Here is a 27,507-nt window from a genome sequence, read left to right on the forward strand (position 1 = left end):
CACTTTATAGCGTGTCATTAGCATGACAAAGGCACGTTAATTAAGCCGTATTGGGGTTTGTGTCAGATGAAGATGTATCAATAACTGACAAGTGAAGCAATCAGAGGCTGGCTCAGTGGAGATAAAACCATTCCAGACTGAGAATGGAGTGCCGTCCATCTCTTATCAGGAGCTGCTGCTTATCTCAGCCTGCATTTACTCTGGGGAACGTGGGCAAAAGCTCCTGATATGCACCCAGGGAATAATTAAACAGGATGCATCATTGCACTGGTGGTGTCAGGGGAAAAGATGCCGAAAGAAAACATGTTATTATAGATTTAATTGCTAGTGTGGAAAAGGCAAATTCTTAGTTTTCACACCACAATGATTTACATAGTTTTTTTGTGCACATTTTTGTCCCTTTGACTTCATGGCAAAATATCATTAATGTGTGGATAGCCACATCCCAAATGAAACCTCGACTCTGCTGGTATTCGGGTGACTTTAATGGTTTGTTGATTTTAGTGTAACGAAAGACAAACACGGCCAAGAGCACAGTGAAACGTTGGCCACAGCAGTTTGCAGGTAGAGGTGTAAACGTGCCTTTGCATGGATTCAAACGGATAGTTTGTATGTTGGGCGATGTTGAAATGAAATTCCTGAATTTTTATTCTCGCGCCTTTTCTTTGTGTACAGACAATAAAACTCCTGCTTGTTCACCCATGGCACACTTCGATTGTTGACCGAGGGTATTAGCCTGTGAGTGGACAGAGAGACTGTGGGAAAGCCAACCTCCGACTCTACTCACACATCTACTGGTCAATAGCGCTGACCTCCCAGCCACAAAAGGCCTTTTCATCTATCCTCTCAAACAACAGCTAACAGCAGCAGTGTGTGTGTGTGTGTGTGTGTGTGTGTGTGTGTGTGTGTGTGTGTGTGTGTGAGAGAGAGAGAGAGAGAGACAAAGCAGTTAGGGATTTCTTTGACATGCAATGAGTTGTTGTATCATTCTGCAACTTGCTGTAACAAACTTTTATTCTGTAACCAGCTGCTTTTTGCTATTGACTCACTTGAAACTTGAACTTGACAATTAAATTACACTGAAATTAAATTATAGGACATCTAAGCAAAAGAATGCACAATCTAATAACACACAAATACACTCACAAGATAAACATTGTTTAAATAAAATGCATTTAAAGCTATTATTTTGCGCTGCCTTGAATATAAGTGCTGTTAATGTAATGAAATCACCACACTACTCATTTTTTCATGGTATACATTTGAATACAATTCTGGAAATGTGCAGTTGTGTTCATTTGCGGTCTCAGCACAATAATATAAATTTTGGGTACAAAGTATCCCCCGAGGAAGGCTAGGACACTGAAGAGTGTGGCAAACACTTGTGCGGCCATGGTGAACGAATCTCTGCTGATGAGGTAGAGGGTGAAGAAGCTGATCCAGGAGATCATGTACACCATGAGGCTGAAGGTCACGCACTTGGCCTCGTTGTAATTGGCTGGCAGGTCTTTGCCCATGTAACTGAAAGTGAAGCAGAGAACGCTGACCATGGACACATAAGCAAGTTCAACACCAGAGCCGACCGAGAGGGTCTTGCTGCACTCGAGCACGATGCGATCCTCGTAGAATTCAAGATCCATGGAAGGCCTGGGGGTGTCGAGGGCCACACGGAGCACGGAAATGATCAGCATGATGGCAGACACTAGGAAAATTGTGAACTCTGGCCCGTGTTTTTTTGCCCACTTGTCATAGGCTGGCGGCAGCTTGGATGCAAATTTAAAAATGCAGACAACCTGAAGGGCGCGCATAGTGATGCAGGCCAGGCACACAGTGAAGCTGTCCATGAATAGAGACTGCTTGAAGATGCAGGCCAGAGGCGATGGCTGGCCAAAGTGGCACAAAGAGCTTATGGTGGCTGCAGTCAGGGCTGCCAGCATCAGGAGGCAGGTGCGGCCCCCGGCAGACTTGGCTACGGGTGTGTTCAGGTTGAGCAGGAGGATTATTGCAGTGCCAAAGATCATGAGAAGGCAGGTGGCGAAAAAGAAGAGCAGGGCAATGGAGAGAGGGGCGTCCCATTCCAGCAGCAGGACAGTCCTGTTCAGGCACTGCTCACTGCTCGGGGGCGCCCACTGCTCTGGCAGACACGGCTGGCAAATTACAGGATCTAAGGAAGAGAAAAAGCACAGCTTGAAGAAAACCTGGGATATAAAAGCTGGACAGCAGTTGTGTCCACTGTTGGTTGAGCTCAGATTCACCAGCCCAAGTCTGAAACTTAAAGTCAAACACACAGCATTTGCTGGAAATCATATAATATGTGATTTGTTATTATTCAACATTGTGGCCCTTGTTTGGTTTTTTCAGGTCGTTTGGCTCCAGCGTCAGAATGTGCATTCAGCACCACCTATTGGACAATTTTACACACAACAATGTAATGGCGCTCTGTTGCAACGTGGATCACTTTGTTCACTGGAAGAAATCTTAAATAGCTGAACTCTATATTGAGTTCTGGAGCACAACAACTTAACTTTTATTTCTTGGATATCTTTATGATTTTGGGGGATTTGTATTTGCATTACATACAATCAGCACCTCTGACGATGCCGATAAACGACACATATTTATTACTGGCTTTTATAATAAAAAGATAGATTTTATATCATCTTTGTTATGAGATCATAAAATCTCAGATTCACTTTTCAGTCTCATTTTGCTACATAGAGATAATATGTGATCAAGGAAACCCTTTTCCACCGCCCGCCTCTCTGTTTTCTATTTATCTCTGCTCCTTTTTCCTTTTTCTTTGTTTACCACTTTTATTGAGGAATGTGGCAGCAGGACAGGCCTGGCAGTCGAAGCAGCACTTATGCTGCCCTGTCAGCAACTTCTTGTGGCCAGTTGGGCAGGGTGGTGAACAGATGGACAGTGGCACCTATACACAGTCAAAGAAAAAGACATATTATAGATTAGCTTTTATTTAAACAGGTCATCTCTAATAGATCTAGCTCTTAGTTGGAAGGGAGAGCAGAGAATAACAGAAGAAATAAATGCTATACAACAGATGCACATAAACCACAACATCAAAAGCATATTTGTTTAACCTTTTTAAATGAGAAATGAAAATGATCCTTTTTAGGGTTAATTTTCTGTGGGTCTTTTTGTAATATTTAATTTTTTTTAAAACTATAAAACAAACCCAAACACCATGTTGCTCTTACTGCTCTTGAACCTTCTTTTCCGCACCACTCAATTTGATCTGCATCAATTGTCAGTGTAATTGGGTCTGGGGTAAAGGAGCCCACTACTCTCAGGGACCAGTCAGTGCCCCTCCAAATCCAGGTAACAATATCATATCCTGTGGGTGGATCTCCATTTGCATCAAAGTACACAGAGGTGTTCTCCAGGGAAAATCGCACATGCTTTAGCTGCTGAAAAAGCTGGGGAGGACAGAAAATGAGAATTATGTAAAGAATAAACCCAAATCAAACCAAACCAAAACATCAGTTTAAATCAACTCACCTCCCATGGATGCACGGTTCTCTTGTTGCACTTTTCGGCATCACAACCAAGTGTAGTGTGCAGAGCATGAGCCAAAGCATACACAGCTTTATACACATTGAAGGCAGAGGCGATGTCATATTCCTCCAGAGAGTAATTATTTCTGGCGAGGCTGTACAGGTCTGTGCTCTGTAGGCAGTCATTTCCATAGCTCATGGTAACATTAGCGTTGGCGCGTTGCATTGAAGCCTCGACTATCTTTTTCTCAAACTCCTCAAATCCGGGAATGGATATAGGTTTGACGGCCACACCGATCACAGTACCGATTGTGTTGATTCCACTTATGCCTGATATAAGAGTTGCCACTGACCAGTCCTCCGTCCCGATCCACACTTTATCTGTTATGTTGCGCTCGAGTACAAATGGGAAGAAGCCACTGAGTTTCGTCTTGCTGGAGAAGACCACAATGGTATTGACGTGGGTTGTCAGTATGTCCGTTACCATGTTCCTCATGATCTGGACTGTTTCATCTGTGGCTGAGGGGATGACTCCTTGGTAGGCGATGCAGATGCCGTAGCTGGATGCTTGTTGGGACAGACTCTTCATGGCCTGAAGCCCATAGTCATTGTCACTGCCTAAGAGAGCGATCCAGGTCCAGTTGAAACGAACCAGGAGTTGGATCATAGCAGCTACCTGGTTCTTGTCACTGGAAATTGTGCGGAAAAAAGATGGATAGTATATCTTGTTGCTCAGCTGCTCACTTGATGCTTCATAAGAGATCTACAATGAGCAATGAGCAATGAGTTTCTTTTAAGATGTGAATGTGGAATATAAAATAATTCATGGACACGAGCAAAGACTTCCAAATATTAACTTACCTGTGGTACAAGAGAGGTCCCCAGTAAAGCAGCAGGGGTGAAAGACTTGCTGCTGCTGTCCGGCCCAATCACAGCCACAGCTGTTTGAGCATCACTGGAATTAAGGGCTGTGTTGTTCTGTGCCCCAGGTGTAGAAATGTTCCTGTACTGTTGGTCGAGCAGGTCCAGGGTGGCCAGGATACTGGCCGGTACTGAGCAAATATCGTACATCTGGTAGCCGAGTTTCACTCCTGGTAGGAGAGAAAGCACCCCTGTTTTGCTGTTGATTTCTTCCACAGCAAATCTCATAGCTTGCAACAGATGAAAACCATGTTTGTTGGGCCTGCCTCTGGAGAAGAAAAAAAAAGAGTGTTAAGTTTGAAAAAACTGACAATATTAACTGGTCCACAAGTGAAATGCATCTATCAGGTTTCTGTCTAATAAAACAGAAACACTCACTCTCTGCATGGAACCAGAGCAGGCAAACCACTCAGCCCATTAGTATAGAAGAGAGGAAAGAGTCCAGCGAAGGAGAAGTCCCCCTGCAGATACATCCCCTGGCTGTGAGTGGTGTGATCTAGATTCCCATCAGCTGACTGCAGCACTAACCAGCCCAAGGAAAGCAGCACAGTAACAGACATGCTCGTATTTTAGCGTCAGCTTATGCACATCTGCATGTGGAAGCTCAGTGTGTTGTGCAAAAACAGATCAGGAACTCTTCTTAAAAGTGTGGGCTGGCAGAGGGGAGGATTTTCCATTCTTCTGAAAAATGTTTACTGAGTGAAGGTACTTTGCATGTGGAATTTGTTGGTGTCATTAGAGTTTTCCTCCCGTTGAAATGATTTGCATAAATGAAAGTCATGAAGAGGCAGTGATTTTTTCATAAATCTTTGACCACTAACATGGAGTGAGTGCAGATTCACTTTTTAACACATTTATTAGGGCTGATAGTCTTTTCCAATATAAGACTTTGCTTTCAAGGATTTTAAATCTTAATCTTATAGATGATATTGCAATTTCAGTGTGATGTACATACATTACGTACATAGATACAAAGTGAATTTATCAACAAATGAAGGCAACATTACAGGTTTTGGGAGTTAAATGTTAACCTGATGCTGCTGGATACTTTTTGTAAGTACATTTTATGATATTATTTTTGTTAAATTCCACATGATGTGTGTTTAGTAAAAAGCAGCTGCCCATAAAACAGGAAATATCTGTTAAACTTTACATAGAAATAATGTGTCTCAAAAGTGTGTCTGAGTCAGCACAAAAACTAAGAATCTACTTTGAAGAGAAAGTATTTTTCCTTAAAAAAATAGAATGAAAAATAAAGTCATCAATGTTTAATAAATATAATATAAAAACGGTTTATTGAGCAGAATCAAGTATAAGATGCTGAAAGCCAAAATTTAATGTCACCAGATGAGGATTCAGGGTCTCAGGAGGTTAGCTTGTAAAGGCATAATTTGAAAGTGATGTCCTACTCAGAAGGACATTTTAGAAAATGTAAAAGCCAATAATAATAATAATACTAACAATACTACCACTAATAATAATAATAACAACAACAACAACAACAACAACAACAACAGTAATACATTTTATTAATTGGCTCTTTCAAAACACTCAAGGGTGCTTTAAAAGCAAATAAAAAAACAAATAACGAATTTCTAAATGTATATAATGTTACATGTTACACTAGTCTTATTAGCTACACTTATTTTGTAATGTGCAAATCCTTCATGAGGGCTGTACAGGTGTGCCAGAATTTGCATTTTGGTTGATATTTGACCTGTATTTTGTCAAACACACCTGTTGTACTAACATGTAATTTGCTTAGATCCAGGGAAAAACCATTGTTTGAACAGGAATACGGTGCATTTTATTATCCGCTGTATTATGCAGTCAAATAGCCATGTAAATTCAAATGCCTGTACAAACACAAAGATTTGATGGCATGCACACAATATGCAGACTTTTAACAGAAAGGTATTTGTTAACATGTCCGTATGAGCCAGGAAGTTGGATAAATTCTCTTTGTTTTGTCCTTTGATGACATATTGCAGTCAGATTAATAACAGAGCTGCATGAGTAATAGATCCAAGTTAAAGCAATCATAGCTTGAAAACAGTCACAAGAAAAATCTACTCATGACAAAAGGTTTATGAGTAAGACTCTGACCTTTACCAACGTGACTCCTCTCTGTGTAATTCTTCCTCTCAGCCTTCCAAAAACGTGTAAAGCAGCCATTATTAATGTACTCTTATGCTTCTTTAATATTATAACATTACACAAAGTGAATTGCAAACAGCTAAGCATAGACTGAAGTTGGGCAACGTTTTGATTAATCATTTGGTACACAAAGAAAGAAAAGTAGTACAACATTTAACTATATTCCTATATAACAACTGTTTGTAATGTCTTTGTGTTGAACTGGAGCAATAACACATAAGTGTTCGGGTCTTACAGCTTTTAAAAGATCAGCCGGTCAAACTGCAAATTTGAAGAGAGGCATTTTGGACATAACATAGCAAAACAATGGGCTGTTTGGCCTATAACTAAAGCTCCAATCATCTTCTCCTCTTCCCGTTGTTTTTGGCCTATCAATCTAATCAAAATATTGATCTGATAGTGTAAAATTGCATGTTTTAATGCATTTGAACTGCAGTGAAAAATAAACAAAAATACAAAACTTTAGTGAATTACTTTTAGCCTTGTAGCCTTATTACATGTTCTAGTATATACATATATAGTCTAAATCATCAAAAATACTGAGGTATATTTCCCAAAATTCTCGTGAAATTATAGATGATACTGACTGTCTTTAAAAAAATCTGTGTTATTTAAGCAGTGGCGATATGAACAAAATAGCCTTCATCCCCGGATAAAGATGATGATGGTGATGCCCGGTCTGCTTGCGTCACTACCATGCGACGCGAACATCGAGGTGAAAGTGCAAGCTGCCATTTTTTGAAAGAAGTCTTTTTGATGAGTTAGGCGACCAAAGTCAAAGTGTGAGTTTCGCCGTTAGCGCTTCGTCGTTGGGTTTTTTATGCTGGTGGGTTGACACGTATTAATCGGGCTTGTTACAGAAGTTCTGTGTATCCAGAGTCTGTTTGGAGAGCAGGCTAGCACAGGGCTGCACTGCTCTGCAGATGGCTGCTTAGCTCGGTTGGCTAACGTTAGCTGGTGCTGTAAACAAACACTGGACTGAGTGAAGAAGCAGCTGCTGATAAAGGAGCTCATCTTCATCGCAGGCTTGCTTTAGCGGATTTGGTCGATAATTCAGGAAGCTGTGAGCTAAGGTAACGTTTGGGAGGAGCGGGAAACAGTTTGATGCTACTTGTCAGTAAGTTAGCAGCACAACTTCAGTTTTGATGACAGTGCGAGTCTCTCCAAAATAGCTCGGGGCTCAGTCGCGTTAACGCTGGTCGGAGTCGGTCCGGTCACAAGGGAAGCGCCCACTTACTCACCGGCATGTCGTCCTTCTCTGAGTCCGCCCTGGAGAAGAAGCTGTCGGAGCTGAGCAGCTCGCAGCAGAGCGTCCAGACTCTGTCTCTGTGGATCATCCACCACCGCAAACACTCGGCCCTCATCGTCAAAGTGTGGCACAGAGAGCTGAAAAAAGGTGAGACCTGACTGCCCTCCTGAAAAAACCCCCACACATTTGTGTGTATGTTGCAGCCAAAGAGAGAGCCGGTAACTAACAAGTAAAGGACACTGTACACAGACTGTAAACTCATTTTACGCTGTGAGCCACGTACAGCACACTGCAAAGCCCCTTTCTGTCAGTGCAAAGAAGTTTAACTGTGCATTTAATCCATGACATTATTTTAGTTTCAGGAAATAAATGTGTAGGATGACTTCTGGTATCTTACAGCCCAGTCTGTCCTGTACTGTTTTGTTTTTGTTTTTTGTTTTTGTTTTTGTTAATAGGAAATAGCCTTTCTTAAAACTGTGGACCTATTGTAAAAAACAAACAAACCCCAAAACATAAACTGTTATACTGCATTGTACGGGGGGAAAAACTATTTTTCTCTCAGTTAATTGTTTATCTGTTGCTTAATTACTTTGGTGCAGTATGAACAGTCAAGGGGGAGGTCTTTCTCAGTAGGAAAAGCTGTAATCCAAAATTTATGCACCTTTCTACATTTTCCAAAGCTGTTTAGTGGGCTGAATTGGAATCTGTGCTAGGCTGATTCTGGTCCTTGGGCTTTATGTTTGACACCCCTGCCCTAAGACCTTATAGATGGTCAGCTTACATGGGTGTGAAAGAATAGAAATACTAGTAAATCCAGTTTTATTGCGACTAACAGTGTATTTTTCCTCATTCTTATGCAGTAAGTAAAGGAGATGGGCATGATGAAGGGAAAATATGCCAATTAAAACTCAAACTGCAACTCAAACTCAAAATAATTTGAATGTGAGAAACTGATAATCACTCTGTGAATTTTCCTTGTTAATTTTGTTAAAGCTAACGTTTAAAATGAGATATTTTTCATGTACGTTGCAGCTAAAAGCAGCAGGAAGCTGACATTCCTGTATCTGGCTAATGATGTCATCCAGAACAGCAAGAAGAAAGGCCCCGAGTTCACCAAAGACTTTGAGTCTGTGCTCGTCGATGCCTGCTCCCATGTTGCCAGGTATATTTTAACGGTGACCACCGTGTTCTCTAAGTCTGCTCCAAATTAGACTCTCCTGAATGTAGTAAATGTGTGTGAGTCTGTGTGGGGAAGTAGATGCATGGGAAGTCATTTGTTTGAATTTTGTTTTGTGTTTTTGCTTATCTATTAAGCACAGCAGATCCTATCTGGACGTCTGCAGCCCCCGTTATCTTTTGTTTTTTAGAAAATATGTCATAAAAACTCTGGATGTGCTTTGATCTTTTTATAGCCTTCCTGTGCGTCTTTAAATTTAACATTTTTATGTAACTCGTTACTCCCTTATTGTCTGCTGAAATCTGTTGCTCCTCTCGTCGCCCTGCAGTGATGCAGACGAGAACTGTAAAAAGCACATGGAAAGACTGCTGAACATCTGGAAGGAGAGGAACCTCTACAGAAGCGACTTCATCCAGCAGCTCAAACTCGCCATAGAAGACTCAAACAGCCCCAGGCCTTCAGGTTAGATGACTATTACATAACATGTTGTCACAGGTGTATGTAAATGTATACGATGCGTTTGACATCACAGCATTTCACTTTAAAACCGTGGCCGGGATCACCAATACTGAAAGAAGTCACATTTTGTGGACGTTTGTTAGAGAGCTGTCATGATTTATGAGGTGACTGTATCAGTGGGCTGCGTCTGAGTAAATGCGCTGATTACGACTGAATAATTCTCCAAACAGGAAGCCTTTCTTTTCACTCTTTCACTGTTAACAACATGTGTGTCGACACACCTGCATTTGCAGGTAAATGGCAGGTTTTTACTGAGTTTGTATCACAGAACAACAGAAAGAGCAGCGTTCAAGTACCCAAAATGTTATCTAACAGTAAATACATTTTCGGGTTTATCCTGTCGACATCAGTATGCCATCATAGGTGTTAAAGGAAACACATTAGTGACCTCATGATGTGTTTTTTCTGTTCTGTTATCTCCAAACATCACTCTGCAGAAGAAAAAAAGCCAGTGAAAAGAAGCTATCAAAAGATCCAGGAAGATGAGGACGATGATGACAACGACTATAGAAGCCACACTTCTCCTCGCAACGCAGATTCCACGGCAACTCAGCTGGTGAAGATGCCAACGTTTAATCCAGATAATGTTAAAATGGTGGTATTTTTGACTGGCCTCCTTACTGATCTCTTATTACTGTTTCCCCCACTTCCTTTTTTTCCCTTGTCTCCTGTCTTTAAACACACTCTGGCACACGTGCAGACAGAGGAGCTGGTAAAAGCCCTGCAGGACTTAGAGAACGCTGCATCAGGTGACGCAGCTGTTCGTCAGAAGATTGCCTCGCTGCCGCAGGAAGTCCAGGATGTTTCCCTGCTGGAGAAGATCACAGGTAAGGCTTGGACAGCTCAGCTCGGTTTTGGACAAAATTGTTGGTAACCTTCTGTCAAAGAAAGAACAACCTACAGTGGTCACTAAAATAATAACTTGAAACTGAGATAAGTAATAACACTAAAACAAAAAACTTCAAGAAAATCAGACATTGCTTTTAAATTGTCGTTCAGCAGAATCCTTTTTTTAAACAACTAATGAAATTGGCCTTGCTATAAATGATGGTACCCCTAGAAAAGACTGATTCCACTAGTGCCTACTGAGCTCAATTCGACTCGGCTTTTATGGTTTTTGATAGTAGGACCTGGTACCAAGCGAGCTGAATCGATCCAAAAATGTCATGCTAACAGACGGCATGCTGCCAATTGGCAAGTCAGTGGTGTCACTCGGTGAGTCATGAGAGTGACTCCTTCACAAAATTCAAAACAGACTTTCTTTAAACCCTGCAGTTTCAGCCAAATTGCTGTAATGATCCCATCCACATTAGATGGTAGTTGATTATAATGAAAAATGAGACAAAACGAGTAGAGTTGATCCGAGTAGGTACCGGTACTAGTGGAAAAGAGCCAAGGTAAACTAGATTGTGCCCTGTAATTAGCATCACAGGTGTCTTCTATGGTGTGTACCACACTGACCACAGAAAGCTAAGGAGAGAGCAGCCTCAGGAGATCTTTTTGTAGAGCTTGAGCTTAGATTGTTTTATCTCTGCTTTCAGTGTGATAGAATTGTTCCTTCCAAAAAGACTCGCACTCAATCAATAAATGTTAGGACAGAACATATATACAGCAATCAAGCACTGCATGCAGAGGAGCGTGTTTATCTGGAGTAACCTCAGTTTAAATTAAGGCTCTGAGATTAACAACACACTTTGGCTCAACTCTAGACAAAGAAGCCGCAGACAAGCTCTCAAAAACTGTGGATGAAGCCTGCTTGCTGCTGGCAGAATATAACGGGCGTCTGGCCGCAGAGCTGGAGGACCGGCGGCAGTTAGCACGTATGCTCACTGAATACATCAGCAGCCAGAAGGAGGCACTCATGGAGAGAGAGAAGAAACTGGAGGTAAGGCACTTGACAGACGCAACAGTCATTAGAAAAGGATGTTTGAATGCTTGTGTTTGTCTCATTAATAAAGGGAGCTGTAATACCTGTAATACACTTTGTAGAGTTAAGTACAGATGTCTGAACTCATTATAGCAGTTACCATACAGCATGCCATATTATTTCACAGATAACTGCAGGAAAAATACCTAAAGGTAACAACACCCCCATCTTTTTGAGGTCATGTTCAGTGACTCAGATTAGCTGAGGAGATAAAAACAGCTGCAAACATGTTTATTTCTGCTGTTTAGAAGTTTAGAAGCAGTTTACAGCTAATGCTTCAGCCCTGAAAGCACTCATTGGCTAAAAACATGCCCACATAGCTGGGAGCATGTCTGACATGGCAAGAAATAAAAGAGGTCAGAAGGTCAGCACAGATCTGGTTATCACAGTTGGCAGACGTTTATTCTTGGATGTTTAAATACAATTTTGACGTTTATTACTGACATTTTGGTGCATCTAGCTTTAGAGGTCATCTCCCTTCTTTACTGCCTTGCTCTTCTGTTTCCTGCCTCACATGTTTTCATATTAAAAAAAGATGTAATTTGCTCATACCTGTGCGTATCGTCATTTTTTCGGTAGGAGTATAAGCAGAAACTGGCGAGAGTGACTCAGGTGAGGAAGGAGCTCAAGTCCCACATCCAGAGTCTCCCTGACCTTTCGCTGCTGCCCAACGTAACTGGGGGTCTGGCCCCGCTCCCCTCAGCAGGCGACCTCTTCTCCACCGATTGAGAACCCTTTGCCTCGACGAAGTCTCCCGTATGCTCCTCCCCAGACAATCTCAGCTCCACGTTGGATTTACAGAAATACTCCCAACTGTGTCTCCAGCCAGAGGACACGTGTGGTCAATCCTCTTAACAGTCGCCAGCCTACCTGCTAACTCAAACCTGCAGGACGAGGACGAGGAAGGCTTTTGGTAAAATGAGAATGCTCTGCAGAGGAGAATAAAGACTCTGTCAGCCTGTTTATTTTGTTAGTTTTTTTCCCCCGTACCCTCTCGATCGTCAAGGATTCCACTTCACCAGCTTGGAACAAGTTTCCTGTTGCTTTTATTTTGTTTTAAATGCTGGAAGTTTCAGTGATTTAGGAAGAGGAGCTTAGACGTAAACCTGGTTATCAGGACATGTCAGTCGAAGCATCTGGCTGTAAGTTATAGTTCGGATTCAGTGAGCAAAGGCTGTCTGTCCGCTCTCTTAATTCCTAAAGGCTGTGGCTACACTGTGAAGAGGATGTACCATTCATTAGGTTTACTTTTTGACTTTTATTTGCTTGGTTTTTATCGACAAATTAGAGAGATTGTTGATTTACGGTGTGTAAGTGTGTGTTTGTATAGTTAGAAAAAATATCAGGCCACTTCAGTATGTGTTGCTTTTTTGGTTGTTTCACCGGACGCCACACACAGCGCTTTCATTAAAGTAACACTTGGTAGAGTCTGAAAAATGGGATTTGTGGGATACAATCATTCAGGCAGCAATTTTAAAGACAAGGGACTTTTTATTTTCCTGTATGTAAGGATTTTCCTTATTTTGATACAAAGGTGCACAAGGTTCAAAAGAACTGTTGTCATGCTTTCATTTGAAATATGATGAAGCTCATTATGTTCGTTAGTGGAAAAGAGGCACAGTTTGAGTTTTGCTAATGAAATCCTGCACGTTTGAAAAAAGATCATCTAAATGCTAAAACTAAAAATACTATTGCTGTATCTTTTGAAAAGGTAATTGATAAGAAGGCAAAAATAAAAATAAATGAAGACATCAGGAGGATTGAGCCGTTATTAAAAGAAGTGTCAAGATAAACGAGTCAGAAAACGACATTTGCTGATATACTGATCACAACATGTTTGGAAAAGTTAAATAAAAGGGTAGCGTAGTTGCATTAATTAGATTATATGTTATTGCGAAATGAACTGACCATTCTCTACTTTAGCAACATTAATAGACACATTGGACTGATCAAAAATAATTATTAAATATTCCACAGTTCTAACTGCCTGTATCGATTTAAGTATTCAACAGGTTCACGCCTGCATCCCCTTCATATTTGTTTTTGTTTTCTCTTTTCATGGGTGATCCATCCTGTAACAAATGTGTTTATTTAGATATTGAGGTCAGGAAAAGTTGTAATTACCAAAGTCATTATTTTGGTACGAGCCTTTTAGGAGCAGTTCTGCGAGAAGGCCATTTTGTCATTTTGCTTAACTGATATTTAATTTTCAGTTGTCTGATACACACAAAAAAAAAAAACATTTATTGAAAAAGTTTATGATAAAAAGATCAGAGACGTTTAACAAACTGCTCATTTCATTAGCGTCTTCAGAAACACGTAGCGACTCCTGCTGCTACAGCTGAGGTGATTTTTTTCCTTATATAAAAGAAAGATTGTAGAAGCTGTAGCTTATCTGCTGATTCCAAACGCTCAGCTGAGACATGCTGTTCATGGAAAACCGTTGCAGTAAAATGATTGGCCTCTCCCGGAAGCCTGAAACCACGAAATCTTTCAAAGAGCAGGTGAAAATTAGCAGTTTTCTGCAGCGTTTGTTCAACCAAAGGTGTGGATGCATTCGTCAGAGTCATTACTGGGGTCATAAAACAGATGTTTGGGCTTTAACATGATCCCTAATATCAAAGTAAACCTTTGGACTTTGGATGTCGAACATTAAAGCGGAGCCATTATTTCATTAATTCATGTTCATCTGATAAAAACCAAAACCAGGAAAGATTTCAGTAAAATTTTAACCCAGATATGCTTGACTGTAGATAACACTTAGATATTTTCTTACTGACTTGCTGTGTGGTATGTGTTTCTCTATAGAATCAGTCTGTACTACCAGGACTCTGCCACTAGGGGTAATGTTTTTTCTGTAATGAAAGTGATTCAGTGGATGCCAATAAACTGGAACCATTTGAACAAATTCTGTGTGTATTTTACATAATTTCAGTATAATGCGAATATACTTACTTAAATTAAAAATGGGTTTTAATTATAATACATAATAACACAAAAATAATAATAATAATAATAATGATAATAATAAAGTCATATGTGCAAATCAGAGTTTTCCAGCCTTTCATTTAATGCAGTGAGGAAACTCGGGCCTTTTCACAATTTAGAGACCATGAATTACATTTCTGTCATAATTTTAAGTTATTTAAGTAGTGGACCTTATCCTTCTAGGATCTTTTCATTGGGTTTGGTGTATCCTCTATCTAAGAAATTCCCTACTTTAAATATTATATTACAGATATGATGGTGGATGTCAGTAAAAAATCACAGGAAGATGAAAGGGGAACAGACCCTTTCTCATGCTCCTTAGAAGCTGTAAGGGTGGAGGAAGAGTCCTGACTTCAGAAAACTGCATGTGACTCGAAGTAGAGTTCAACAAATACTCAATTTAAGGGGCAAATAAAATTTTTTATTTATTTATTTATTTCCATTAATCATGAATACTACATGAATACATATATAGATATAGCTGCGTTATAAAAACTTGACTTTTATGCACCGGTTTACAAATTGTTTACGTTTGTAAATCAGTGCATAAAAGTTTCAAGTGTTTACACCAGTTGAATCTGAAGTGTCAATTCTGACTTTCTGTGTATTGCTGCATGGTTGGAGAGACTGAAGTCTAACAAGAACAAGGAAGCTCTGAAAATGATACATAGATATTTCAAGATTTACAAGAGGAATGAAAAACTTGAAAACATATTTTCATGAATATTTCTATGTCTACACAATGTTTATGCTCAAAAAGAAGTAAGATGAAGTTTCACATTTTCTGTTCCTACCCTCTTATTTCAAATTCCATTTTTTACAAATCAATATTCCAAATTCGACATTAAACGATCCATACATTTTTAACTGTATACAAGTCTAAACTCATATACAATACACACATGAAACAATTTAAGCTCATAAACCAAAACAACAACAAACTACATTTTTACCTAAGCTAAACACCCTATGATGTTTGTAATTTGCTTCATATGGAATTATGCCTATGTGACAAACACCTTAATGAATACTTTACGTTTGGGTTACGCTTTGCTTAATCAATAAAAATCAGGACAAAGCTTTATTATAACACAATAGGACATCTCAGTCACTAAGAGGAACATTTCCTATATTCATAAAATTTATTGTTTTTAAACAATTGTGTACATTTTTGTATAGATGTACCTTTCTTAACTTCATCTGTACAGGTGTTCCACACACTAATGCCTGTGGCTGTAATGTATGATATATATGAGAACACATCACACAGGTATGCAGCTCCAGCTTTTGTTCTTCAAGTGTCTATGCTGACTGATGAATAATTTTTGTGAGTAAGTTAACTGAGAATAAAAATACATTTGTTTTTCCTTAAATAATTTTAGTTGAAAGCTGCTTGTAAGATGCAACACAAAATAATAACCAGTAAATCCTGATTACACAGACATCTTTCACATATCAGCGATCACAATTCATTACACTGTAATTATGAAAAGACTCATTGCTGAAGTATACTTTTAATGTGGCTGAAGCAGACCTGAAAAACCTGCAGTGGCAGCGTCACAAAGCCAAGGCAGCCAAGCAGCCATGCACTGAGAAATTCAAAGATATCACCAGCAGAGACGAGTAAGTTGTTTTTTTGTTTTGTTTTTTTACAGTATCATTCAAAGGTTTGGACACACTCAGTCAAAATGGAGTACTTCTTGGATGCCGGTTTAGCTCGGCTGGATGAGCAGGTGACCATATGCCGCATGGCTGAAAGTGGCGGGCCTGGGTACTAGTCCAACCTGTGGCCCTTTGCCACATGCCTTTCCTGTCGATCTTCACTGTTTCTGTCAAATAAAGCTGTTAAAAGGATAACAAATATATTTTTAAAAAGGAGTATTTCTTTATTTTTCATTATTTCCCATATTTTATAATGAAACACTCAACAAAAGAACATCAACCGAATTGATGCAGTAAGCTTCCTGCACTGACTTCATGTTCATTGTGTAAACAGTCAAAGAGTTTCGTGTTGGTTTTTATTATGACTTGTCTCGGATAATGAGAAACTTCCCTGCCCTCGGGTGTGTGCATATATTTGACTGGGGCTGTACCTGTTTGCCTGCTCTAGAGACATTTTACAGAGGCTGGATGATATTTTGACCCCTTACATTAAAATTCTAAATATGATAGAAACAGATTTCACATATTGAGTTAAAAACCTCGAGACCTGGCTCTGGATACGGAGAAGAAGATGGATGGATGGATGGATGGATGGATGGATGGATGGATGGATGGGTGGATGGATGGATGGATGATGGATGGATGGATGATGGATGGAGTTAAAAACCTCGAGACCTGGCTCTGGATACGGAGAAGAAGATGGATGGATGGATGGATGGATGGATGGATGGATGGGTGGATGATGGATGGATGGATGATGGATGGATGATGGATGGATGGATGGATGGATGGATGGAGTTAAAAACCTGTCAGTTACAGAGACTTTTGTTTTTTCATTTTTTTTTAAAATAATTTTTTTCTCAAATTTAAATGTTGGCATCTTTTGTGAATCCTTTGCTGCTTTTCTCCCTTCAGTCATAAACGGTTGATAGGGTATTGTTGTCACCCCACCAGGCGGGTGGTGGATGGCCACACGTTCGGCATGGACATCCAACTTTGTGATGACTCAAGAATGAGAAGATGTAGGATTTTCAAATTAATACCATAGGTACATCTACTAAAAATCTAAGTACAATTTGCTGACCTTGATCTCAAGGTTTAAAATCAGAGGTCAAGTTTTCTTCCAGTGAATCACGCAAGAAGGAAGCCACTAAGGATTTTTAAATTCATCTACTAAGAGGCTGAACTAGCACTAGCAGTGGTCATTATTTTGTCCATTATATTTTTCTTTTAAATGCACATTTGAGTCCACCTTTCTTAATAAAATTGTCCCTCATTGTTGATTTGGTTTTCAGATCCTTGAATGGGAGAGAAGTTTGCGGAATTGAGGACTATCAGGGCAACCACACCTGACAAATCTGATAAATTTGATAACAGGAAATTTCTAAAAACTATGCAGCATACTGAAGACAAGTGTTTCAGGGTTAGTGTTGCACAGAGAATACACTTTACTGTCAGTTTCACTGTGATTTTGCCAACTTCTAAAGTAATAGATATCTGTTGTGCTTGGTATTAGGTCCCCTTGATGTTGGAATCCTTTTAAAAACAAACGCTAAGATGTTTTTTAACTTAAGGCTTGCCAGTGCTTAAATAGCCTGATAACCAAGAATGGTGAGTTGAAGGGGGAGCTGTATGCACTACTGATGGAGAAGAAACAGTTTCTACATGTGAAATCTTTGCTGGAAAATATGAGTTCAGTTTTCCAGCAGAGTTATTAAAGGGTCCAACACTGCCTGCCTCCCTTCAATATACTCAGGGTGTCTCTCTGTTATCTGGATTCACTTACCCTAACATCTGCAACAAAAAAAAGTGATCACAAAGCTAGTTAACAGCTTGTTGAGTAAATCCAGGGTTTCCCCTGCACGTTTCCATGTAAGGAGTGGCATTGGTAGCATCTGACCAATCACAAACATGAAAGAGTGTAGTGGCAGCAGAGCAGTTGATTTTTCAAAGGAAGATAAAACTATACTACCCGAAAAATCTTAAGAGATTAAACTCACAATACAGGCGGAAAACAATAAAGCTGCTGCAGACAAAGTAGTGACATGAACGTGTGTGTGAAAGGAAAAGGGCTCTACAGTAGTTTAGTAACAAAAGAGGTGTGTGAATTTCTGAATGTGTTTAAGGACTTTGGTCAGCGAGACTGGAAATACAGTGGGGCAAAAAAGTATTTAGTCAGCCACCGATTGTGTAAGTTCCCCCACCTAAAATGATGACAAAGTTGCATCTTAATCTGCAGGTGTTAAAACCCTTTTTTTTCCCTTCTGCCCTACCTTGGCTCATATCTGCAGCAGGTTTCGTGTCCTTTCACTCTGCAAAATCACACTTCAGCTGCTGCTGCTTATTGGTTAAAGACTGCACAGTGTAACAGCTCCTGAGGGATATTTGTAGCATGTGTAACTTAATCGGGACGCCCCCATCTGTCTGCTCCTCACATCAGTAACTCTGTTTTTAGTTATGAAGGTCAGAGAGACAACACTCCTTCCTTTTTTGTGAACTTTCATTCTGCATCTAGCATTGTGACAGACTCTCTTCACGACCTAAACCAGTAAATCATGTGTTAAAACAAACAGTGCTAACTCAGCAAAGTAATAGCAATTAGGCTCAGTTGATGTGAGTAAATAATTACACTACTACTTACTCACTAAATTTAAAGATAAAAACAAAAACAAGTTTTCCCCAAATCATTTACATCATATATTAATTTATTGTTGAACATAAAAGTATAAATTACATTTTACAATGTAAAACAGGAACACATCCCACTGACTTTTCAAATTAAGGGTAGGTAATTACAACACCAACTTTTGTTTGTTTGTTTTTAGCTCAGTAACATTAGGTTATATAAAAGCACTGATGAGGTTTTCCTCATGTTGCTTACAGGTCAGATGGTCAATATGAAATGGCTTTTGTAAAAACAACAAACAGACAAAACAGAAGACCACGGCTGAAACATAACATTAAAAAAAATCTAGTTTTTGCAAAATTATACTGTCATCAGAATATATCATGCACGTATGTAGGTAGCACAGTAAGTGTCTGTATCTGTGAGGATGTTGTGTGTGTAATAAGGAAGGGCTGCATTTCCTCTCTTTGCTCCTCACATGACTGAGTTGTTTAGACCTTAATTCAGGGTGGAAAGAAACAACACAACCCTACTGACCTTGAATAGGAAAAATTAAGAAACAGAACTAATTTACATCAACAAATAAAAAGTATAAAAGAAAGCAAGTCAGCACAAAGGAAAGGGATACAGATGCACAAAAGGTGAGTGCCATGAAAAACAAACATGCAAACCAAAGGCTACTGTGTTACTGCCTTAGCTTTTCCTGTCATGATTTGTATACTCTTTATATTTACATAGAATAACAAAACTTAGAAAATCATGACACTCATCACCGGTACCTTTAAAGAAAACACATTTAAAAATGTGTTTTAATGGTCGTTTTCATAAAGAGAAACTTGGTACATGGAGCAGATGTAACGTTTAGTGGACCCTAGACGGTAAGTGGTTTCTGCTTGCAAGATTAAGGCCTTATTCTATTCACTGCTTATTATGAAGTAGCTTTTCTTGCTTCCCTGCACACACACAGTCATTTAAATCAAGATATGAAAACACACGAGTGACTAGTCTCTCCGTACAGATACATCGGTGGGTGGAGGATTACTAAGAAACTTAGAGGCATACAGGTAAAAAGCATCAGTTTAAAAATACAGTGGCAGTAAAAGGACCCTCAAAAGGTTACAGTACAGAAGAAACAGAAATGTATTTACGAGTGTTATTTACTGTAGATTAATTAAATTAATTTTATATTTCAATCCATACAGTATCCACATTTCTCAGTTTATCCCCATTCATGTTAAGCCTGAGTTTCCAAGTAGTACTGGGCTCTGTGCGAGCGTATTGGCAGAACAATGTGGTTAAGCTGGCAAAAATACATGATTGCGATTTACTTCCTAAGCAATGCTTTGACTTTGACAAAAGAAAAAAAAAAGCATTAAATACTCTAGATTGGAGTGGTTTATACATGCTGCTCTGGTGTTTGTCTCACATGAGCTGCTACCTTTCAAGACAGCCATAAATAAAACATTCTCTATGATCCCTGTTAATCAACAATTGTACAAGCTGTACAGGATAGAAGATCATACAAATCATATTTTAAAAAGTATGCAGTCATAGAATGCCTCCTTGCTATCTGGTCACCCCAAGGGGCTCTTTTATAACACAGCCTCCAGACATCAGCAGAAAAGACAAATCACACTTTAAAATATATATTAGTTATATTTCATGACATGAGAATGTTTTTCTGGAATTTTTGGTGACCTAATGTGAGGCAGCAGGTATAATTATTCCTATTCAACTGCATATTTTTGCTATGGTTTTAATCCACCACAGCTGTAACAGCAGATACCTGGTTCTTTATAAAGGTAAAACCTGCATTGGGGGGCATTAGGACGACTCTGATGGGCAAAAAGACTAGGCACACCTCGTATCACATATCTGATTGTGTTTATTAAAAAACTTCCACTGATGGCGCTACGTTTCACACTTCATGATGAATGTGTGACATCAGCATCACAGCCTTATCTTCTTCATATGATCAAATTTACCACATTTGAGTGACTGAGGTATGACACATGCAAAAGCAAACCCCAAACGCCTCTAAAATGACAAAGTCTGGTTGTACATAATATTTTTCATTCTGATAGTTCATCCATCTCTGCTGGGTGACCGCAGCAGGACTGACCAGCCTGAGTTGAAGTCCAATCTGTAAAAATATTAAAAGCACATATTATTCTGAATGCTGTGCCACTGATATAACCACATCTGTCACTATTTCTTTAAGAAGTGTCCTTAGGCTTCAAAGACTATTAAATGACCAACATAAGGTTAGCTGCTGTTATTCAAATTTAAAGGTTTAACAACAGAAAGTTTTATGGTGTATGTCTTTCAAGCTAGGGCTTGGTTTCGTAATTTTTTAAGGAATTTTAAATGCTGTCCCCCCCGTGTATATGCACTACCACATACACATGAATAGTATCCTTTTTTAATATAAAAAAACACAGAAAAATGACATAAATGTAGAATTTAACCTGCCTTTCTTCTGCTGGGGATTCAATATTAAACTTCTGTTGATTTTCCAATTATAAGTGCATCACCCTGCAAAACAAGAAACCACTCAAATATATTAGCATGTAATAAAAAAGTCAAAACATAACTGCATAACTTAAGTTCTTAATGACACTGAATCGTCATGTTGGAAAACTGCTGCATCAGACCTGCTAATGAACTGAGCTACAAAAACAATCTGAGAAACGCTGAGACCATAATTTTCAGCTCATTTACTAATTCACCAGGTTGCCTTGTTACACCTTCACCTGCACTTGAGAATTAGCCAGATGAGGAGGTTTGGGAGCTACACCTGGCTTCTTTCTGGTAGCTGTCGGTGAGCTGCTTCGCCTCAGGCTGGGTGTCCGACAGGTCTGTGGGTGGGTCTGTGAATTCTGAGATACACAGGAGGAGTCGTCCACTATTTCGCCACTGATGGCAGACAGACAGCTGTGCTCCGAGCTGCTGAAGAGATTCGTGCACTCCTCAGAAGACTCGGTGCTGTCCACTACACGGAAAGAAAACAGGTTTTTTGACATCAAACTGATATAAGTTAACATTTCATAGTGATGTTCAAGAAAAAAATAGAAACCTAGTAAAGATCGCACTGCAGTTTTTCACACTGCTGTGCCACTAGATTGGGCCAAACTAAAAGATAAACTTAAACCCTCCAGTGGATTTAAATATAACTACTGCTCTATGTTAGGATAATCACCATATGATTAGTTCTGATTTATCATTTAGTCATTTACTGTTTGAATACTAGTAAGTTAAAAAGTCAGCAGCAAACAAACACGTCTCTCTATAGGGAACAAAAAACCTTAAAATAAACTCACTCAGTGGATGGCGATCATTGCACTGCTCATAGTTAAGGTGATGTTGATGTAGGTGATGATTGTTGAGTTCATTGTCAGTCACAGCGTCAGGGGAGGAGCAGACAGCTGGATTGGCATCCACGCCCTGCGACAGGTTCCCGGGATGTCCGGCAGGGGGCAGTGAGCCACGGCCGGATGAGGAAGACGATTGGCTGAGGGTGGTGGAGGTGGTGCTGCCAGAGCCAATGGAGTGAGGTCGGGGATAGTCTAAACCCCTGTGTGAACAACACGCCACAGGGACTGACGACATACATAGATATTAATGAGACAATAATGGGCTTGATTAGTGAGCAATGAGGACTGTTGAAGTACATGCACATGAAAAAGTATTCTCTCCGTAGCTGGATTAGTGGGCTTTACCAAATGTCAGGGCAATCAATAAAATCAGTGCTATAAAAATTTGTTTATAATAATAATGGATTGCATTTATATACCGCTTTTCGAGACCCTCAAAGCGCTTTATAACACGTTTAGTACAACAAAGACCAAACTGATGCACAGCCCCCCCATTCCCCAAAATTATCTGTGATGTGATAGAACAAGAAGAATGAAATGATATGCAATTGATTAAAAACAATTCATTAAAGAATTTTATAAAAATACAAAAAAGTAGTTTTTGAGAGTATTTCAGCGCTTCCTCAATTATAATAGCTTTTGTTTGATGTGCTCTTTGTAAGTTATACATGCACAGTGGAGGAAATAATCATTTGATCCACTACAAACCAGCCAGATTTGTGGTTCCCACAGATTACAATCAGTGTATTCATCAGTTAATTACAGATACTCCTGATCTCAAATTGTTATGTGTATAAAGCTCTCCTCTCCACCACCATGGGCGAGACCAAAGAGCTGGCAAAGGACATCAGGGACAAGATTGCAGGCCTGCTGGCTGGAATGGACTACAAGACAATCAACAAGAATCTTAGTGAGAAGATGACAACTGCTGGTGTGACTGTTTGGAAATGGAAGAAATACAAATGACAATCAGTTGCGCTTAGTCTGCAGCTCCATGCAGGATCTTGCTTCATTAGGTGGGAGTGATAATGAGAAAGGTGGTGGATTAGTCCAAACTACAATGGAGGATCTGAAGGCAGTTGGGCAGAACAAGCCCATTTTATGTAAATGACTCAATGGGCGTAAAATCTTTGACACACCCCATACCATACCCATACTGTCGGGCTAAAGAAGCATGTTAAGGTCGTGGAGTGGCCTAGCCAGTCACAGACCTCAGCCATATACAAAATCTGTTGACAGCCAAGAAAGATAAAGGATTAAGAGTTTCTGTAAAGAGGATTGGGCCAAAATCCTGATATGTGTGCAAACTTGGTGACCAACTACCATCTTACTGCTGTGGTTGCCAACAAAGGTTTCTCCAGCAAGTGCTAAAGCTTTGCTTGGGGATCAAATACTTATTTTATTCAATGACATGACATGAGACTGTTCACTTACAAATTCTTACAAATTCAGCAAGGGATCAATTAATTATTTCCCCCACAGTAAGTTAAAGTTTTTCAAATAACACGTAAAGTGCCTTTATTGTCACATTTAACTTAAATATGTTTCAGGACACAGCCCTTGATCAGATTTCCTGTATCCAGGGGATCTTTACTAGTGTAAAGATTCCAATTGGAATGTTACACTTTGGTGGTGTTACACCAATTGCAAGCATATCAGCTGTGGAAAAGGAATGATGTTTTTTGGTTTTTTTGCAATGGATTATAGTGATTTTCAACTCAATTAATTCCTAACCATCCCCAGAGCCATGACACAATAATAATTACAACCTAATGTCAACCTCAAGCCTTTTGGGAGGGTTAAATGGATGAATTAAATGTTAAACTTTTAATTAACTGAAAAAACTAAAACTATAGTACAAAGGGTGGAAATAACACCAAGACTGCAAGAGAACTCTGAATTGTTATGTTATATCTGATAGATGAAGTGGAATTTAGTTTAAAATGTTGTATGTGCAGCTCCTTACTTCTGTCGGTAACAACACAGCTGACAGCTCGGTCACAAATTGCAGCATCACTGGGTTGAATATCCATGAATGGCTTGCGGTCCATTCCCATGAATACCCTCTCCTGCATGCGCATTTCTGGAACAAAACGTAGATTCACAATATGTTTTTAAACCTGTGAAGCACCGTGCACTGGGTCAAATGCTAAATAAAGACAGTATGTTGTCACAACCTCTACTATGAGCAGCCTGATCCCAGAGTATCCTCTCCAGGTCTGTGGTCCAGGCTTTCTTCACCTCCACGCTTGAGGCTCTCAGAGTGTAGGTGTCCTCACTTTTTCTCCTCCGGAACCAGATCTCAAAACACAGAGCGCTCATAGCAGAGTTATGAGTCATCCCAATGTCATTTGTCTGAAGAAGAAAATAGAAAGAGATGTAGAAATTTCTCATCCTGGAGGATTCAAGCAGCATTGACATGTAATTCCTTGTAAATTGTGTTTTAAGGTTCAAAAAGGGTTGACTGTTTAGGTTCTGACAACCCTTTGATGAGCAAGGACATGTGCAGACCTTGAATGACTGCTTGTAGATGTACACGTCGTTTCCGATGTCCGTCTTCTTGGTCTTGCTGAAGAGAATCAGATCTTCAAAGAGGAAGACGCGGCGGACACATTTCTTCTTCCTGAAGAAAACCGTGAACTCATCCTGGCGAATCAGCTGGCCTTGTTCTTTCAAATTCACCTGACAGAAAAAAGGGGACGCAACTGTCACTGTCATGCAACAACTGTAATTTAAGTTGACCCGGCCTCCCGTTTTAAAATCTTACATCACAATCCTGAATGGCATCCATGGTGAGTAAATCGTTGCCATGACGCATCTGAAATCGAATCAGAGCTGCGGCAGCCTGGATCTCGGCCCTCTCCCGCTCCCTCTCACTGCTCGTCAGGTCAGGCACATACACAGCTGGGCCGGACACGCTTTGCGCGCATATATTAGAAGTGCACAGTGCATCCTGGATTATATCTTTTGGCCTGTATGAGCCAGCCAAAGCTAACATGTCCTGGAGCAGAAGGCTGTACTTGCTAATTCTCTGGATAGGGCGCAGAAGGTAGGATGAAAGGTCCATCATGTCTCCCAGCTCCTGCTGCTTCTTCTGTGAAGGAACAAAAAAGGTAGAGCGTAAGTCTAAAAAGTAAAAGCATGGCACAAACACTCCTACTGTAGCTGTTGGACAATGGTGGGAGCTGTTCTTATATACCTTGGAAGGGTGCATTATTAAACATACTGCTACCCCTACGCTTCCTAGAAAATGCACTTATGGTACAAGTTTGAACATCCTAGGTGCCTAGGTTCCTTCTTGAGTTACCGCAAACACCAGATTTTCAGAAAACTCTGAAACTTTCAAAAGCCCCGATCGTGAGATCGAGGTCACACAGATTAGAATTTGTTTTTACCAGGTGCATCTATCGTATCTAGGGATGGGTACCGGTCATGGCACCGGTTCTGACATAAACGGTAGTAACCAGACCGAAAAGCAGCGCACATTTCGGTGCTTTATTTCGGTGCTTTTTTTTTCCTGAGCTGTGATACACTTCTAGCCAATCATTTTACGTTTCCGAGGATAGTAGGCGGGGCCAGGTACGTACGTTCTGTTAGAGCAGAGCTACAGATTAAAAATGCCCAAGGCAAAGCGGTCAAAAGTCTGGCTGTACTTCACAGCAAAATATGCAAACTCAGCAGCCTGCAACAAGTGCTTTAAGCTGATACTGTCAAAGGAGGTAACACCAAGAATCCGATTAAACAGCTGGCGACGCATAGCGTTTTTTTTTTAAAAGCCGAGAAATGCGCGGTATTTGATAGCTTGCTGCGAGACCTCACACCGTGCACGTCGGGTGGGTTGCCAGTTATCGGACCCGGAGCAACATCCCCCAAAAACCCGAAGAATAGAGTCCTGGCCCCTAGCCCTGCCAGTGTAGCAGAAATGATGAGGATGATGATGCAGCAGAAGCCGTTCTTCTCTGCGTGAGTAGCTTAATGTTGTTCGTGTGTAATTTACGTTGAGTAGGCTAACCACGTTATTACATTAATGCATGTAAGGTGAACTAGCAAACATCATCATAGCTACATGCGGCTGTCTTCTTGTTTGATGGCAGATACTCCCTTCACCCTGCCAAAAAGGCTAAAATGACCAAAGAAAAAGTGGAAAACAGTTAAACATGAGAGGTTTTTGGACAAAGTTTGTGTTTTTTCCATTGATTAAGCACTGCTTCCAGCCAAGAGTGATACCATATATGCCACATAGCTGCAGAAAAGGCACACATTGTTATCTTTTTACAAAAAAAAACAGCTGAACATGAGAGGTTTTTGGACAAAGTTTGTGTTCTCCATTCTTTAAGCACCGGTTCGAGCACCGTTTAAGCACCGGCACTGTTTCAAAAGTACCGATTTGGCACCGGTATCGGATAAAACCTAAACGATACCCATCCCTAATCGTATCGATTTGAAAATCCTACAGTGCCTCATTCTTGATTTATCATGTTCACATAGTTGGGTCTCCACACCTCCCTTCCACCTGCCAGTAACGGGGTAAGTGGGTAACAACAATAGCCCATCAGCCCCTTCAGCTGAGGGGTAAAACGTTGTCTGTGGAATACTTTTAATCACTCAGCTCTTTTAGAGTTGTAAGTTAGAGTTATAATAAATACAGTAAATCTCCTTTACATCATTAAGTTAGAAAACTGCTTTAAAAGTTTTTCATTGACAGGAAGACGTAAATTAACCTTGAAGATGTCATGGGGACGGTGCAGGATCAGGGCATCTGATTGAGGTTTGTTCTTGCTGTACAAAGCATATAGACCAAAACTCTCACTCTGTGGAAAAATACAGTTTAATGTAAAGTGAAAATTTTTTCTGAGAAGAAGTAAAAACATTATGTAGAATAAATATTGTATGAAAAAGTATAACGCAGTCACAGAGTTGTTACTCACGTGTCTGAGAAAGCAGCGGGCCATCATCGCAGGCTCCCTTGGACAGGCCTCCAGCTCTGGCAGGAAATAGTGGCTGTGGAAATCATAAAGCTTCTCCAGGTTGCCAAAGATGACCCCTCGCTTGCCCCTGAGGTCCTGGGGGATGTCTAGTCTGTCCATTAGGGGGAGGTAGTGGGTGAGGATGTAGCCTAAGGAGCGGACATACTCCCTCTCTGTGAACACCAACTCCTCCATGACACGCTGCAGCCTCCTGGTGACAGGAGGATATAATCACACAAAATATTCTAAACAAATGTTAACATGCTCAGGTAAAAAAAAAGTGCAGACATCTTCTGATAACTACAGTACTGTGTAAAAGTCTTTGACCGGCCCTTATTTTTTTTATATTTTCCTACAAATATAGGTAAAGGTGCAGCGGTTTATTGTAATGTGCAAACATAAATGGGAATACTGTGTGTACAGTTCTG

The 27,507-nt window shown here is 40.1% G+C and overlaps 3 protein-coding genes across 6 annotated transcripts in view; 1 reads left to right on the forward strand and 2 right to left on the reverse strand.

The window, feature by feature from the left end:
- Nucleotides 1-1,241: 1,241 nt before the first annotated feature.
- Nucleotides 1,242-4,993, reverse strand: tas1r1 (taste receptor, type 1, member 1). Its single transcript, XM_085259601.1, has 6 exons — nucleotides 4,812-4,993; nucleotides 4,374-4,701; nucleotides 3,517-4,275; nucleotides 3,216-3,434; nucleotides 2,809-2,929; nucleotides 1,242-2,164 (listed from the first exon to the last, which is right to left on the reverse strand). Exons 1-6 carry the CDS (start codon nucleotides 4,991-4,993, stop codon nucleotides 1,242-1,244), a joined length of 2,532 nt encoding a protein of 843 aa, XP_085115727.1.
- Nucleotides 4,994-7,287: 2,294 nt separating this feature from the next.
- Nucleotides 7,288-14,370, forward strand: rprd1b (regulation of nuclear pre-mRNA domain containing 1B). Of its 2 annotated transcripts, XM_085260317.1 has the most exons (8): nucleotides 7,288-7,663; nucleotides 7,763-7,986; nucleotides 8,872-9,001; nucleotides 9,345-9,478; nucleotides 9,973-10,091; nucleotides 10,236-10,362; nucleotides 11,245-11,420; nucleotides 12,042-14,370. In XM_085260317.1, exons 2-8 carry the CDS (start codon nucleotides 7,836-7,838, stop codon nucleotides 12,189-12,191), a joined length of 987 nt encoding a protein of 328 aa, XP_085116443.1. In that variant the 5' UTR covers nucleotides 7,288-7,663; nucleotides 7,763-7,835; the 3' UTR covers nucleotides 12,192-14,370. The 2 variants fall into 2 exon arrangements, with proteins under 2 accessions (XP_085116443.1, XP_085116442.1); XM_085260316.1 differs by having other exon boundaries at nucleotides 7,288-7,986.
- A 4,426-nt stretch (nucleotides 14,371-18,796) lies between these two features.
- Nucleotides 18,797-27,507, reverse strand: part of LOC146550271 (pleckstrin homology domain-containing family G member 4B-like) — a 28,086-nt gene continuing 19,375 nt past the window's right edge. Inside the window, exons 16-25 of one of the 3 annotated variants that reach the window (XR_014890146.1) lie at nucleotides 27,041-27,290; nucleotides 26,834-26,923; nucleotides 24,880-25,206; nucleotides 24,624-24,794; nucleotides 24,290-24,467; nucleotides 24,079-24,195; nucleotides 22,059-22,337; nucleotides 21,536-21,730; nucleotides 21,211-21,273; nucleotides 18,797-20,881 (exon numbers count right to left, since the gene is read on the reverse strand). Coding sequence is in view for 2 of the 3 variants with exons in the window: in XM_085259494.1 (XP_085115620.1) it covers nucleotides 21,235-21,273; nucleotides 21,492-21,730; nucleotides 22,059-22,337; nucleotides 24,079-24,195; nucleotides 24,290-24,467; nucleotides 24,624-24,794; nucleotides 24,880-25,206; nucleotides 26,834-26,923; nucleotides 27,041-27,290 (1,690 nt within the window). In the remaining variant the exon portion in view is untranslated. Of the gene's footprint in view, nucleotides 20,882-21,210; nucleotides 21,274-21,491; nucleotides 21,731-22,058; nucleotides 22,338-24,078; nucleotides 24,196-24,289; nucleotides 24,468-24,623; nucleotides 24,795-24,879; nucleotides 25,207-26,833; nucleotides 26,924-27,040; nucleotides 27,291-27,507 lie in introns of those variants that run through there. The other 2 variants (XM_085259494.1, XM_085259495.1) reach the window with 2 other exon arrangements.

Source organism: Mchenga conophoros, linkage group LG20 (assembly GCF_057382185.1).
Source record: "Mchenga conophoros isolate Kocher_MC1m ecotype Shallow Benthic linkage group LG20, M_conophoros_male_GT1.1, whole genome shotgun sequence".
Taxonomy (NCBI): Eukaryota; Metazoa; Chordata; class Actinopteri; order Cichliformes; family Cichlidae; genus Mchenga; species Mchenga conophoros.